The sequence below is a fragment of the Erinaceus europaeus genome, chromosome 8 (genome assembly GCF_950295315.1).
Source record: "Erinaceus europaeus chromosome 8, mEriEur2.1, whole genome shotgun sequence".
NCBI lineage: Eukaryota > Metazoa > Chordata > Mammalia > Eulipotyphla > Erinaceidae > Erinaceus > Erinaceus europaeus.
The window spans coordinates 105794880-105810482 of NC_080169.1; the positions used below are offsets into that span (position 1 = coordinate 105794880).

At 41.4% G+C, this 15603-nt stretch overlaps 1 protein-coding gene across 6 annotated transcripts in view; it reads left to right on the forward strand.

Moving 5' to 3' along the window:
• The window catches only part of LRGUK (leucine rich repeats and guanylate kinase domain containing), a 149500-nt gene that overhangs the window by 94490 nt on the left and 39407 nt on the right, over positions 1-15603 (forward strand). For 4 of the 6 annotated variants that reach the window (XM_060196594.1, XM_060196595.1, XM_060196596.1 and 1 more), the window contains one exon: positions 6669-9414. The exons of the other annotated variants lie outside the window; for them this stretch is intronic. In XM_060196594.1, coding sequence (XP_060052577.1) covers positions 6669-8677 — 2009 coding nt within the window. In that variant the 3' untranslated portion in view covers positions 8678-9414. Of the gene's footprint in view, positions 1-6668; positions 9415-15603 lie in introns of those variants that run through there. 6 annotated transcript variants of the gene reach the window in all.

The window sequence follows — 15603 nt, forward strand, 5'->3', positions numbered from 1 at the left end:
TATTGTTGTCGTCATTGTTGGATAGGACAGAGAGAAATGGAGTAAGGGAAGGGGAAGACAGAGAGGGGAAGAGAAAGATAGATACCACAGACCTGCTTCACCACTTGTGAATCGACTCCCCTGCAGGTGAGGAGCCGGGGGCTTGAACCCGGATCCTTAACGCCGGTCCTTGTACTTTGTGCCACGTGCACTTAATCTACTGCCCGACCTGCTCAGTTCTTGTTTATGGCAGTGCTGAGGACTGAATCTGAGACCTCAGGTCCTTTGGCCATATAAATCCTGTACTTGAGCATATCGCACTGTATCTTCCTATGTATTTTCATATATAGGAGCATATATTTTCTCAAGATGCCACACATATCATTTTATATAAACAGTTGATTGATGGAAGGTGTTTCTTCTTTCAATCTTATGGTCTAAGGATAAGTCTGTACATAAAGTGACTTACTGCAGCCCAGACATTATTCAAGTGATGTTTAAAAAGTTACACTACAAGTCATTAATAAACTTTTACAATTTCTTAAGAGTAGAGGCTCAAGTAATGAAGTCAGTGTCCTTATTGAGTTTCTGGGCCAGGAAGTATGAGTCAGGCACCTCTAACCAAATATTTGCAGGTTCCCTGCAGGAGATTGAGGCCCAGCTATAAATGCCCCAAAGGGAATGCCTAGAATCCCAGAGTTCCAGGGGAGTCTGTACTATAGGCTTCCACCTTCATCCCTCCACTCTGAGCAGAGTTACTCTAAATCTTTTTAGTTTATTCTGGAAATTTATCTATTTTTTTAAAAAACACGTTTTTAAAATTTTCCCTTTTGTTGCCCTTGTTTTTCATTCTTGTTGTAGTTATTACTGTTGTTGTTATTGATGTCGTTGTTGTTAGGACAAAGAGAAATGGAGAGAGGAGGGGAAAACAGAGAGAGGGAGAGAAAGAGAGACACCTGAAAACCTGCTTTACTGCCTGTGAAGCGACTCCGCTGCAGGTGGGGAACCGGGAGCTTGAACCCGGATCCTTACTCCGGTCCTTGCGCTTTGCACCACGTGCGCTTAACCTGCTGCATTACTGCCCGACTCCATTTTCTTTTTTCTATTTATAAATTTTAATTTTGAGAGACATAAGAAGGAAGGAAGAAAGTACATCACTCAGTTAACAGTTTATGGTCGTGCTAGTGATTAAAGGATTTAAGTTGATTTATATACTTACATTTCTTACATAAATGGGATCCTTAGAAAGAAAAAAAACAGTAACTTTAGTATAGTGGACTGTTTTATATATAATTGAACTGTCAATGATATTTCTTTTTTTCTTTCTTTTTTTTGAAGAGAGAGAGAAAGGGAGCAAAAGGAACTACCACATTAAAGCTTTCTTCAGTGTGATGGAGCCCATGCTCAAGCCTGGATCTAGCACAGTTGGTAAAGCAGAACTCAGTCCAAATGAGCTATTTCACCAGCCTCGTCAAAGGAGAATTAAAGTAAAATTTAGTTAAGATTCTACAAAAGACAAATAATTGGCCTGGAGAGCTTAAGAGATAGTTCACCCAGAAGAGCAAGCACTTTACCACACATGAGGCTTAGTCATGGCAAATTCCCTTAACTTAATGTTTATCTTAAAATGCTTTTATTATGTCCTCATACCTGACAGAACTTCAGAATTTGAATAATTCAGGAAAACTAAAATTGTTATATAAAGCTATGGTGATAGAAGAAATCTGATAGAGGAATGAATCAGGGAAGTTGAAATATAGAAATGATCTAGATGGGGACCGGGTGTGGCTCACGGAGTAGAATGTGCAATCTGGACTCAAGCCAGGCTGCTGTTGTGGGCTTTCGGGGGAAGGTATGGCTCCTTGGTGTGGAGTGCCACTATTACCTCTCCTTGTTGGAGTCCCAGGCTTGAGATTCTGACATCTACCTACTCTTGGTACTCTACACAGTGTCAGTACAGATCTCAAGAGTTAGGGAAGTGGAAGTGTAATTTAGAGCGCTCTGTTGTACTTCTAGCTGGGGTTCCAGCCCTCATGGGACAGCTAAGCTCTTCTGCTTTGGCCTTTATCTGGGCCAAGGGCATGTGGCTCCACAGTGTTTCTGTTCTTCTTACCTAGGGCCTTTGGCTCTGCATTCTCTGTCCTCCCAAGATTGTACTTTTGCATGCCCTTGTAAGCATATCTTTCATCACATTGGTTCAGGGCTCTCCTCAATGTTTCTCCTTCTCCTTCTCCTTCTCCTTCTCCTTCTCCTTCTCCTTCTCCTTCTCCTTCTCCTTCTCCTTCTCCTTCTCCTTCTCCTTCTCCTTCTCCTTCCCCTTCTCCTTCCCCTTCCCCTTCCCCTTCCCCTTCCCCTTCCCCTTCCCCTTCCCCTTCCCCTTCCCCTTCCCCTTCCCCTTCCCCTTCCCCTTCCCCTTCCCCTTCCCCTTCCCCTTCCCCTTCCCCTTCTCCTTCTCCTTCTCCTTCTTCTTCTTCTTCTTCTTCTTCTTCCTTCTCCTCCTTCTCCTTCTCCTCCTCCTTCTCCTTCTTCTCCTTCTCCTCCTTCTCCTCCTCCTCCTCCTTCTCCTTATTTTGTCTCCAGGGTTATTGCTGGGGCTTGGTGCCTGCACTACAAATGCATTGCTCCTGGAGGCTATTTTTTTCCTTTTGTTGTCCTTGTTTATCTTTGTTATTATTGTTATTGCTGTTATTGTTGCTGGATAGGACAGAGAGAAATTAAGAGAGGAGGAGATGACAGAGAGGAGGAGAGAAAGATGGACGCCTGCAGACCTGCTTCACCACCTGTGAAGTGACCCCCCTGCAGGTGGGGAGCCAGAAGCTTGAACCGAGATCCTTCAGCTCTTCCATGAACTTTGCGCCATGTGTGCTTAACCCGCTGTGCTGCCACCCGGCCCCCTCAGTGTTTCTTCTAACGAAGGCCACTGGTCTATGAGATACTGGAGGTTCTTCAACCTCACTACCATGCTGTAGGATTCTCTCAGTGACTTCTGATCCTTGAATAATGGTTATTCTTGTAAGTGAAGCAAGGGGTCATCCTCTGTTCCCATCTCGGTCCTTAATTTTCTATTTTAAATTTCATGAACAATCAATCACTAGTGGAAAAAATTAATTTTTAGTAAAAACTGCTGTCAGCTTCCTTTCATTTCTAAACAAAAGCTATAGGTAACATGGTGGAATACTGTTAGAATTTGGTTTTCTATAGCTGATATATTTTCAAATTAGGTCAGAAATTAGATCCAAAATAGATTCATGTGTTAAGCCTCAGTACTAACAGAAACAGAAACCTTATGATTGCCAGCATTGTCTTTTTTTTTTTTCCCCACAGAAGCAGTGATCCTGTATCCCTGTAAACTGGTAGCCTGAGATAGCCCCAAATATGTATTAACAGCACACAGAATCATCTTCAGTGATTTTGTTGTTAATTTGTAAATGTGAATGCAATTTTATTACTAATTTAATAATGATTAACAAGATTGTAAGATAACAGGGTTACAATTCCATATAGTTCACACCACCAGAGTTGTGTGTCCTGTCCTCTCCATTGGAAGTTTCCCTATTCTTTATCTCTCTAGGAGTGAACCAAAATTCTTTATGGGGTGCAGGTGGTGGGAGGTCTCGCTTCTGTAATTGCTTCTCTGCTGAGTATGGACATTGGCAGGTTGATCCATATCCAACCTGTCTCTGTTTTTCCCTTGTCAGGTAGGGATCTGGGGAGGTGAGGTTCCAGAACACATTGGTGAGGTCCTCTGCTCAGGCAAGTCAGGTTGGTGTCATGGTAGCATCTATAACTTGGTGACTGAAAGACAGCAAGATGCAAAGCAGGACAAATTGTTTGATAATCAGGAACCTAAAAGTAAGAATAGAGAAGATAGAACTAAAGGTCTTTCATGTGGGAAGAAACTAGGAAGTCTATTTTAGGTATGTTCCAAGGTGCCCATGACTAGTAGTTTTTGCCTGAGCCCAATAGCTAACATGCAGGTAGGCTAAAAGTATTGTCTGCGAAGATGGTGTGAGAGTTGAGAATATAACTAGAAAGCTGGATCAGGGCAGAGCGTAGCTCCCAAATATGAGGAAATTATATAAATACTGTTGACTATAAACCCCTTCAATCTGACCTAGGGCCCATATCTATTCATATTTAGCACAGGAACTTGTGTACCCTGTGACTCCCTGTTAGTCTGAGCTCGTATGTCTGTCCAATGGAGGGGGTGGGACATGGAACTCTGATGGTGGGAATTATTTGGAATAGTACCCCTGTTATCTTACAATCTTATTAATCATTATTAAATCAGTAATAATGAAAAAAAGAAGAGCATACTCATTATATTTGCAATTCAGTGTAGGGATGCCTTTGCCTTTCATATGTCTCTATATAACCTGTTTCTGGAATACTGAAATACTGGTACTTCCAGTAAAGATTTTTAAAAGATCATCCAGCTATATCCTGAGTTCTTGCTATAAAGATCATAAAATATTCACAAAAATTCAGAATTCTGACTAATGGTATAGGAAAGTGATGGCAGTGGTGATAAATCAAACAGGAGAAAATTGAGCAATTTACTGGTCCATAAGATGGAGCATTTTTCCCTAAAAAGGAGGGGGCACAGTATCATTTGTCTAATTGTATGAATTGTTAGGTTGTGAAAATGGGAAAAAAGTGCATGTTGGATTATATAAACCTAAATACCAAAATAATCTCTTTAGTTTTGATTTACTGCCCTTATATTGTACCTTTTAAATTATTTTCATTGTGGAAAAAAGTCTCAAAAAACTTGCCTTTTAATTATATTCACAATGCTGTTTGAGTATGACCTCTAACCATTTCCAAAAATTTTAATCAGCCAGAAAGACACTCTCTTTCCATTAATCAATAACTCCCATCGCAACCTCATGAAACTTCTATTTTCTCTTTGAATTTGCCTACTCTAGATATTTTCAGTTGTCTCATATTTTATCTGAACTCTATTTCTGAAGCTAAGTCAAGTTTTTTATTTAACCGTTGCCAGCTAGGGAGATAGGGACAGTGGGTAGAAGCCGGATCTGCTTGTGTGGATGAACCACTATAGGAGTCCTTGCAGATGTGGTTTGGTTTGGAGTCTTTGTGTATTTCTATGAGCTACGACTAGTTTCTTTGAGGCTGTTCCAGGCCAGCATACTGCCTCCAATTACCATTAGTTTTTCAGAACCGTGTTCTGTGAACTGGGTTAAGATGCTGTTTGGGCTACTAGAATATCTGGGGCTTATATTATATGAACAAGTATCTTTTGGAGAGACTGTGTCCTTGAGAACCTCCATGATTCCTGAGCCACTCAAAATTGTATGCTTATTGGAGGAAATATTCCCCCCAACCTGTGACACCAATATTACAAAAGTCATTTTTGAAGCCAGAGTAGACTTGGAGGGAAAAAAAAAAAAAGGCTAGTTCTGAAGGTGGGTTTGGGTGAAGGTGAGTCCTGATGAATCTTCTTTAAAGAAAAAAAAATTTTTGGTATTGTCTTTATTTGATAGAGATAGCCAGAAATCAAGAAGGAAGGGGGGAGATAGAGAAAGACAGAGGCAGAGAGGCACCTGCAGCACTGCTCCACCACTCACAAAGCTTTCCCCCTGCAGGTAGGGACTGGGGGCTCAAACTCGGGTCCTTGTGCATTGTAACATATGCTCTCAACCAGCTACCCCCCCCATCCTTTATTCTTTTTTAGGGGTCAGGGGGAGTAATGGCACAGTTGACAGCAAAATACAGTAGTTGGTACCTGTGTAACATTTCTCAGGCTTCCCCATAACACTCTAACCCCCCACCTAGGTCCTCCTTCACCATCAATAGGGAACAGTTCTTAAGACAATGGACCTTCTGATTAGGTTGGGTCTATTCATTCTTTTCTCTTTCCATCCCTCATGTGCTGAGTGCCAGCTCAGTGCTTACTCTGTTAGGTATTAGTATAACATTATCACTCTTTGTGGAGTCCACAGTTTCTCTAAGGAGGACTGTCATTAAATAAGGAAGCACGTGCCGACTCTTATCTAGCTTAGATAACAACTCTGGTTCCTATCAAAAGCAGCATTGATCTCTAAGGTTTCCATTTTAAATTATATTCACTTAGAAAAATCTCTTGTGATTCACAGCCTGGATAGAAGACTTGCTCCTATACATGCCTTTATGTGAACTAATCAGTACAAGTTCACACTTTCAGTTGACAAATTTTTTTTCCCAAATTCTTCTAAATAAGGTTTTCCTTCATATCCCCAAGTAAAAAGAATGAAGATATTCTTCCATATGTTTAACTTTATTCTTTTCAAAGGTCTGCTGCATCAACAGAGGAAATGCATTTTTGTTATTAATTCTAGAAGATTTTTTTTAGTATTTATTTATTCCCTTTTGTTTCCCTTGTTGTTTTATGGTTGTAGTTATTATTGTTGTCGTTGTTGGATAGGACAGAGAGAAATGGAGAGAGGAGGGGAAGACAGAGAGGGAAAGAAAGAGAGACACCTGCAGACCTGCTTCACTACATGTGAAGCGACTCCCCTGCAGGTGGGGAGCCGGGGGCTCAAACCGGGATCTTTATGCTGGTCCTTGCACTTTATGCCACGTGTGCTTAACCCACTGCACTACTGCCCAACTCCCTATTATTAATTCTAAAGCTGCATAGTTGTACCTGTTGAGATGTTTTTAGCTAACTTGTTTTTATATTAAAGCAGGAGCTCCCTCTAACAAGAAGAGCCCCACTGGGGTACCAGCACACCTGGTACCATCCCCAAGGCGCTTGGCCAAACTGCAAGCAGATGGGCAGATAACTGAGCATCTCACAGGAAAGCAGACTCATGCCAGTGCCCCTGAAAACCAAGACACAGCTCCCTCACAGAATGAGCTGTCACCCAACAGCCAAGCCAAGGCAGAGCCTCCACCGCCACCTCCTCCTCCTCCCCAACCCAACTCAACAGCTCCTGGCACTTCTCAGCAGACCCAAGACACAGCCCCAAACCAGAAGGAAGAGAATGTTCAACCATCAGAGCCGGCTTCAATAACAGCAACCACAGGTCTCCCTGAAAGTGAGGCCCAGACCGCCGCTGCTCCTTCTCCTGGGCCTCCACAGGAGCCTGACCAAGATGAGGAATCTGGGGAGGCCAAGGTCTCCCCCACTGGCTCCACATCCCTTGACCTTCAAAAGACCCAGGGTGATGCAAATGATGGCCCTTCCCAGCCTGATGGGACCAAGACACTGGGGACATCTGTGGAGGCTTCTGAGGAACCTCTAGAAGAGGGAACCCCCAAAGTAGAAGCAGTCCGAGCAGACACTCCTTACCCAGAACTGCCACATCCCCAAGACTCAACAAGTGTGAAACAGAGCCAGGACAGGGGAGACACAGCAACTCTGCTCCCCAAGAGCCGCATGGCTCCCACCAGGCTGCCCCAGCCCCGAGTCCTCGCTCCCCTCCAGAGCCCCAGGCCCACACCCAAACTCCTCTCACCCAGCCGGGAGGACGCTCAGGGAACCTCTTCAGATCAAACCATGACTCCTTCACCTAGACCCCTGCTGGCTCCTGAAGGAGACTCCAGTAAACTTCCTCCTATCAGCCCTTCCCAGTCCAAACCACCCCAAAATCAGAGCCCCCAGACAGGTCCCAGCCCTCCACAGCCCCAGGAAGAGACAGTCAAGGAGGTGAAACTCCCTCTCATCAGCCCCCCAGTCCAGGAACAGGCCCCAGAACCAACCCCTGTGGAGGAAGCTCAGGTGGTTCGACTCCCTCGAATTCCCACCCCTTTCACAGAACCACCACAGCCTCAGAACACAGGAGCTCACCCCACAAAGGGAAGGCCGGCTCCCAAAGCAGGCCAATTCTCCAGCAAGAAGACTCCAGACCATGAGACTTCACCCCAAAACCAAGACCTAGGGAAGCCAACAGGTGCTAGAAAAAAAAAACTCCCCATCCAAAGTGAGACAGCTAAAGGGACAGAGCGTCTGAGTAAGAGGAAGCCACTCCATGTGCCTGGACCACCACACCCAAGCCCTCCTCAGAGCCCACAGGGGAACCAGAAAGAAAACGCTCTCTCACCAGAAATCCCTAAGCCTACCCATACCAAACCTTTACCTAGTGATTCCCAACTGCAGGAAGAGAAAAAAGGACGAGCACATTCCCTCCCCAAAAAGGCCCAGACCAAGCTCCCCCCAAGTGGCCGGTCTCAAAAGGCAGCAGTGTTCCAAAAAGTACCACCTTTGAAAAGTAAGAACTCCGGAGGATTTTCTCAAGAGAGTAGTAAGGCAGCCCCCCGTAATGAGCAACAAAGACAGGAGGGTCCACCCCAGCCCTCTGGACCTCTACAGAGTGAGGAGGCCTCTACTGGGACATCAGCAGAGGGTTCTACGCTCGTGGACAATCCAAAGAGAAAAGATCAGATTCACAGAAAGAGGAGGTCTCACAAGAGAGACACTACTTCAGAGCCCCCCAAGCAAGAGTGTGAGCCTTCTACCTCGCAGCCAGTCAGCCAGACACAAGCCCAGCAGGAGAGCAGCCAGGCCAGAGAAAGCTCTGCCCCAAGGGACCATGTTTCCAGGCAGCAAACCAAAGAGAAAGGTAATCGAAAACATGGGGGAACACCCCAGGACCAAAGCCCGGCTGCACCCCAAGATCAGGTTTCTGCTGAGGAGCAGGGCAGCCGGAAAGGACGACTTCGAGCCAGGGGTAGTCAGAGCACCAAGATTTGAGCTGTCTCTGCCCCCCCCCCCCCCCCCCAGGTCATAATGGCTGTGACTCTGAAGCAGTGCTGACTTGGGAGGAAAGATTATGGCCACAGCACTGCTCTCCACTCTGGCTTTCTGCTGAAACCCCAAGTCAATCTCTGCCAGCACTGTTTGGCCATTGGATTTATATTTTTGTGCCCCTGTTGTGACTTGCCATTGCTGCCTGGAAAAACCACCCTTATAAGGAGCTTTGCCTGCTGCCAAGAGTGGCCCTTTGTGTGCAGGCTCCTCCAAATGCCAACATCAGTTCCAACTGTGACTGAAGCAGGGCTGAGATGGATATCTCTCATGCCACATGCATTACTAAGCTGTGCAAAAGTAAAAACAAAATCTAAAAGGAAACCTTTGCAATTTCTGGGTAGATAGTACCCACTGGTCACTTACAGGAATCTTCTGGAGGGGAGAGCACACATTCTTCACACACGGAGGCCAAGATGGAACGCTTCAGATTTGCCTTGGCGCTTCTTACCAGAAGCTTCCTTTTGTTTGAAATGCATTTCCAAATGAATACTTTCCTTCTCTCAGAATAAGAAGCTCATGCCTTCTTTATGCCAAACTATCTGGTTGAATCGGTGGAAGAGTTCATGAAGAGAAAACACAGATGAACTGTCTTTTCCTTTTTCTAATCATGCCACCAGGGTTCTTTTTCTGGTCAATAAAAAGAGTCTAGCCTGAGCCAACTCAAATGTCAATGATAAGGGAGTATAATATCTCAGCTGAAACTGTGAGGGAAGACAGAGGCCTATCAGAGTCTTCCAGAGACTGGACACCAATTTTTGAACATAATCTGGATTCTCATAATCTCCAGTATTTTTGTCATATTGGGACTCTTGTCACTTCTCGCCTCTGCTTTGTTCTCCACGTTGGCTTCCTTCTCTCTGATATAAAGAACTCTCTCCATTTCTGCAAATGACTGATAATAGGGCTACCGAAATCTGTCCAGTTTTCCATCAGCCAGCTCTCACTGCTAGGAAGGGAATGGCTCATGTGTTGTTGGACCCTACAATTTAAAGCCATTCAGGAAAAATATTCTGGTTGGCCATCATAGGTCAGGTGCTCACTCTTAAACCAGGCTGTGCTAACTAGGGACAGTGTCACATTTAGACACAGCCTTTGGGACCATGGCTAGAGTATATATAGGGGGAGGGCTCGTTCCAGCATCAGAGAGAATCATACGAGCAAGCCAAGATTCAACTCTTTAAAAATGATCACATGTGTATTGAGCATTTACTGTGTACACAGCAGCATGATAACCTGTATTTTAAAATTGTCATTGATGACCAAATGCCTTTTTAAATACATACAAAGATAATGTGTTGACAGATCACATTACGTCAAATGCAGGAGAGTAAATAGACACAGTAGAAATATGGGCTACAGCACTCCTCTTGATCATTGCTACATGGAGTGAGATAATGGAGACATTCTAGAAAGCTCTCTCTTTTATCAAAGGGGACATAGCAGGCTTCATTAGAGCAAATGGAGGTCCTATAGTATGCTAGGCTAGATTGAGCAGTAAATATAAGAAAATCTATTAACTTTTCCAGAACATCATAAGGATACATAAAAATGACACTGAATTTAGTCTAGGATTTGAGAACTGGACCAGAAAATACTTGTAAGAATGGGCCATCTTCTAGTTAATTCTACAAAGTTGCAGAATTAGCATACTGATGGGAGAAAGGGAAAGAGTGTTTTTGTTGTTGTTGTTTCATTTTGTTTATTTTTTGTTTTTGGAGGGAGCAGCATACCTCTAGGGATTGAGGTTAGAACAAGCATGGCCTCCTCTGAGGGCACAAATGTATGGAGGGTTGTAGGTGTTTGTAAATAGAGAGTAGGTCTTTTGTGCTTTTTTTGTGCTTGGAAACTTGGCCATTTAACACAGGGAGCCATCAAATGGTCCACAATCTCTCTTAGAGTCATCTATCCACATAAGGCATAGAGAATAAGTTTTAAGGAAGATAATATGTCAGATTCAGTGCATCTGGATAACACTTGTGAAGCAAAAAAAGGAATAGAAAAGGTCGGCAGCTCTTCCCTGATGAGACAGTTTTACTGCTCTGATTTTCCTGGTGTAAGGAAATTTCTGATTTATAATCATAGAATATAAGTATTTTAAAAGTTGTAATTCTCTATTTACAAACAAAATTCATAGCACTTCCATTTGATACATGCCTCATCAAAGTAAAAAAAAAATTTGGGGGGGGGGTTGGAGGCAGGCCATTGTGGACTTCAGTCACTCCATTAGCTAATACAATCTGTAGGTTTTTTTTTTTTAAAGAAGTGTGACACCTAGTGTTCAAGTTAACAGAAATAGGAAGGCTATAAGAGCCTTTTAGTATTATGAGAAGCACTTTAATTGTTCTCAAACCTCAAAAGAGAAGCAAAGGCATGCTGAGTAATTCAGATAAGAGCAGATAACTGAGGCTAGTAAAGTAGCTCACTTAGTGCACTGCTTTGTCATGCACATGGCCCCAGGTTTGAGCCCATCCCCCACCTCATGAAAGGAAGCTTCTGTACTTGGTGTGTCTGCTTGCTTGCCTGTCTGTCTGTCTCTTTCTTTGTCTCTAAAAAAATTAAAGAGGAAATAAAAGTGACCAAGAACTAGGTCATAAATCATGTGGATCATATGATAAGATAAAACCAGAAGAGATTTATTATAGGATACCAAAATAGTATGGAAAAAATGAGTGATGCCCACTGCTGGCGAGGTTAAGCATAGATGCACTTTCTGTGTCATTGGCGACAAGATAAATTGGCTTAACTTTGGGGGCAAGTTTTTTTTTTTATGTTCTTTTTTTATTATTATTATTTTATTTTTTTATTTTTTATTTAAGAAAGGATTAATTAACAAAACCATAGGGTATGAGGGGTACAAGGGGGCAAGTTTTTGTGATACATGTCAAAGCTTAAGTTCAAACTTTTATGGGAAGCATTTCATTTAGTAATTGTCATCCAAGAACTAGCAAATATGTTTTATGTATAAATATATTATTATTAATATCCTTATAGTAAGGATCTGGAAATTATTTAACCATCTAATGATATTTAAAAGTAGGTTATGGGGGAAATCAGGGTCAAGTCATATGCCAGTATGTTTTGTTGGCATTGCAATGATGTTAGAAGAAAATGTAAAAGAGGAAATTATTGGTTACATGAAAGGAGAAAGTAGGTTAGAGAGATGTAGCCAGTATGGCTCCAGTTGTTGGCTCTGCACTGTTAGGTTATGGGTAATTTTAATTTTCTCATACATGCTTTTTTTAGTACCTTCTAAATGTTCTGTAATGCACATATGATTATTCAGGAAAAACGTTATTTAGAATTGAGTTCACACACATGAAAAGCTGTCGTGTGAAAGCAGCCACCTTATGCTCTGTTTCAACTTGACAGACGAAGAACTTTCGAAGAGTTAGCAGTCATGTACAGAGCCTTTCTCCAGAACTGAGATGCTCTGTGAGGAGAATCTTGTAGAAGGTCTCCATCTGCTGGGTGATCCATTGGGCTACAGAAAAGTTGAAGGTTCCTTTTCTGTTCTATGACCCATTTCCTACAACTGAAGTAGCCCAGATGTTTCATCAAATACAGGGATTAGTACTAGAGAACTGTGTTTTCATCAGTATTTAGTAGAAAAGCGATGTGAAAACTTTCTGGTCCAGGCTTCATGACTGCATCTTATCTTCCCATATCATGACATATACAGAGACAGATGTAGGGAACAAAAGTATCATCTAACATTTCTACAGTGGTGCTATCTTCTGGTCTTTTTAAAAAAAATTGTATTTATTTACTATTGGATAGAGACAAAGAGAAATTGAGAAGAGAGGAAAAAAGGCAGAGAGACCCTGCAGCCCTGCTTCACCACTTGCTAAGCTTTTCCCCTGAAGGTTCGGGCCAGGGGCTTGAGCCCAGGTGCTTGTGTACTATTTATTGTCTGTTGGCTTTACCATCACCTGGCCTCCACCTTCTCATCTTCTCTATTCTACCTGATTTTGCTATATAAAATTTCTGGCTGTGCATGACTCAATTGATTTCACAACTTAGCTTGCAACTTGCATTTTGAAAAGCTTCGTGCAGAGTATTCTCAAGTCTTAGATGTTCACTTTTTAGAGGTGTGGTGGCCAGTAATTCTGGTTGCCAGTAATTCTGGTTGCCTTCAGGTGAGGCATGGTGGTTTGGTATGATTACTGCTGAGTTCTTTTCTCAGACAATAGCACAGATCCAGTAGATTGGCAGGGTTTTTGTCAGCATTAGGTCTCTAGATGAGATAGATTAAAAATTCATATTTATGAAAAGCTACTACAGAAAGCTTGGAAAAAACACTGCAGAGCAATACTGACTAGTAATGTTTTTCTCACTACATCTTAGTTGACTCCATTTTGTTTGTTTTAAGACAATCCAGAAAATCATTGTATTGCTATAAAATATCTCTATACCAGTCAGAATAATTCTACTATTTGTATTTAACTAATTTTTCATTTCAACTTGAAAGTAATAATTCTAGAAACCATTCTTTTTATGGTCAGACATATACCTGGACACTAAATTGGACTAACTACTTCTTTGTGGTAATGATAGATAATGTTCAGGCACCAATATTTAAGTGATTATGAATATAATCATGACTATAAAAAAGTACCATAGGAATTCTTTATTTCATGCAACACAAAAAATAGTAATTGGGAATTCCAGTGCCAGTGTAACCCAGACAGCTGTGTGACCTTGGAATAGTCACACAAAATGAGATGATTACTATGGAGGATTAAAGATTACTGTGAGGATTAAGTGAGTGAATATATTGAAAAGCACTCGGAACAATGCTTGGCACATATAAATGCTTATAGGAGTGTATATTAACACAAAAGCAGCAAAATGTTTATTGGAACAGAACAGTGCTCTTCAAACTACTAATAAGACAGAGATGCTTAGTGAGAGGGATAATCATCTCTGAAAATACATTAAAAATAACCTTGCTTGAATTAAGAGACTTAAATAGAAGTAGACCAGTTTTAAAAAGAAAGTATAGTTTAGTAAAATATTGCTGACAAGAAGAGATTGTTTCAGGGACATTCATGGGCAGCGTTGCAGGTAACTGGAGTGAGTGGAGAAAACATCAGTTCAGAAGTTTTAAAACATTTGCCTGTGATACACACAGAAAAAAAAACTTGTAATAACATCTAGTGCATAATACATGCTCAATAAATTTGTTCTATTAAGACTTTCCTTTTTTGCCTCAGGGTTATAGCTGGGGCTTGATGCCTGCACTACGAATCTACTGTTCCTGGAGGCCATTTTTTCTCATTTTTGTTGTTGCCCTTGTTGCTGTTATTGCTGCCATTATTGTTGGATAGGACAGAGAGAAATCGAGAGAGGAGGGGACAACAGAGAGGGGGGAGAGAAAGACCCTTGCAGACATGCTTCACTGATTGTGAAGCGACTCCCCAACAGGTGGGGAGCCAGGGGCTGAAACTAGGATTATTACTCTGGTCCTTGTGCTTTGTGCCATTTGTACTTTATTCATAAAATAAATAAGGGCAACTGTAGTCTTTGTTTCATGGTGCTTTAGTGGTAAATGCTGTCCAGTTACTTGATCTGATGGTAAGCTACCAGATAGTACACATTTTATTTTCTTCTTGTGATGTGTTGAGGTAAAGACTTACCTCTACAAGCTACTAGATCTAAAGACTTTGTTTTCAAGGACAAAGAGAAGTGTAGTGAAGAAAAACTCAATCCTGTCTTTGCTACAAGTAAAGCCATGAATTCACATCTTTGAAAAGTTGTTCTTGAGAGATGAGCCTTAGCAAGCACAGACTGAAAAATCAGGGGTGTAGGTTTGGGTATGAATCTCATCAGAAATGTGATTAACAAGTGCTCAAAAAGAAGAGGCATTGGGGTGAAGGAGATAGTTTAATGGTTACGCAAAGAGGCTTTCATGCTTCGGACTCCAGAGTCCTAGGTTCAGTGCCCCACACCACCATAAACCAGAACTGAGCAGTGCTCTGGTAAAATAAACAAAATAAATAAATAAAAAGAAGCACTTCAGTGGGGATTTAAGCTCCCCAAAAGTTTCTATCTTCCTTGCTGCCAGTCATCATGAACCTTTTCCTTCTCTTTTCTTTTTCCTCTTTTAAATTTAGTAGGTAAATAGATCATTTATATGATTTTTCACTGTTAAAATTTACCTGTTCAATAATTTTTCTCTTTCAAAATGCAGTTAACTACATGGGAAACTCATCCATTAAAAATGTGACACTATAGGTACAGTTGTTATTTCTTTTCATTAGAACATTGTGTATTCAATGCCCAAATACTGAATCCATCACTTCAATTTCACTAAAGATATTTCAAAGTATGGACTTCAGCGGAAAGAAATGATTTTGTACTTAATTCTCTCTGAGTGGGAATATACATTAACTTTTTTTTTTTTGGTCTTCATATAGACTATGGTTTTCATTTAAACAAATGGTTAGTTTGTTTAAACAGATTTTGACAGGCAACTTAAGAATATAGCACCTTACTGTTAAGAGTATGTTGCCATGTGTGTTAACTTTTACCATATACGAATATGTTTCCTTGCAATTATTTGGTCACTTTATACTATAAAATGTATTTTGCTATGAAAAAATATTATGATTACCATCTGAAATGATTATTTTTCTAGTTGCTATTATTCCTTTCATAGAAGGAAAGATACAGAAGACTTTCATGTTTTAACACTGCCCTGAAAAAATAGCTTCCTTCAGCAACTCTAGTTTTGTAATAATACTTCCTACTGAACTTAGTTTTATATGCACATCATGTAGCTTTCCGATTAAAGATAAATATTTTAAATTGTGCAGCAGATTGTGCTTCAGTTTTTTGGCCACTGTTATAATTACATATTTCAATATTGA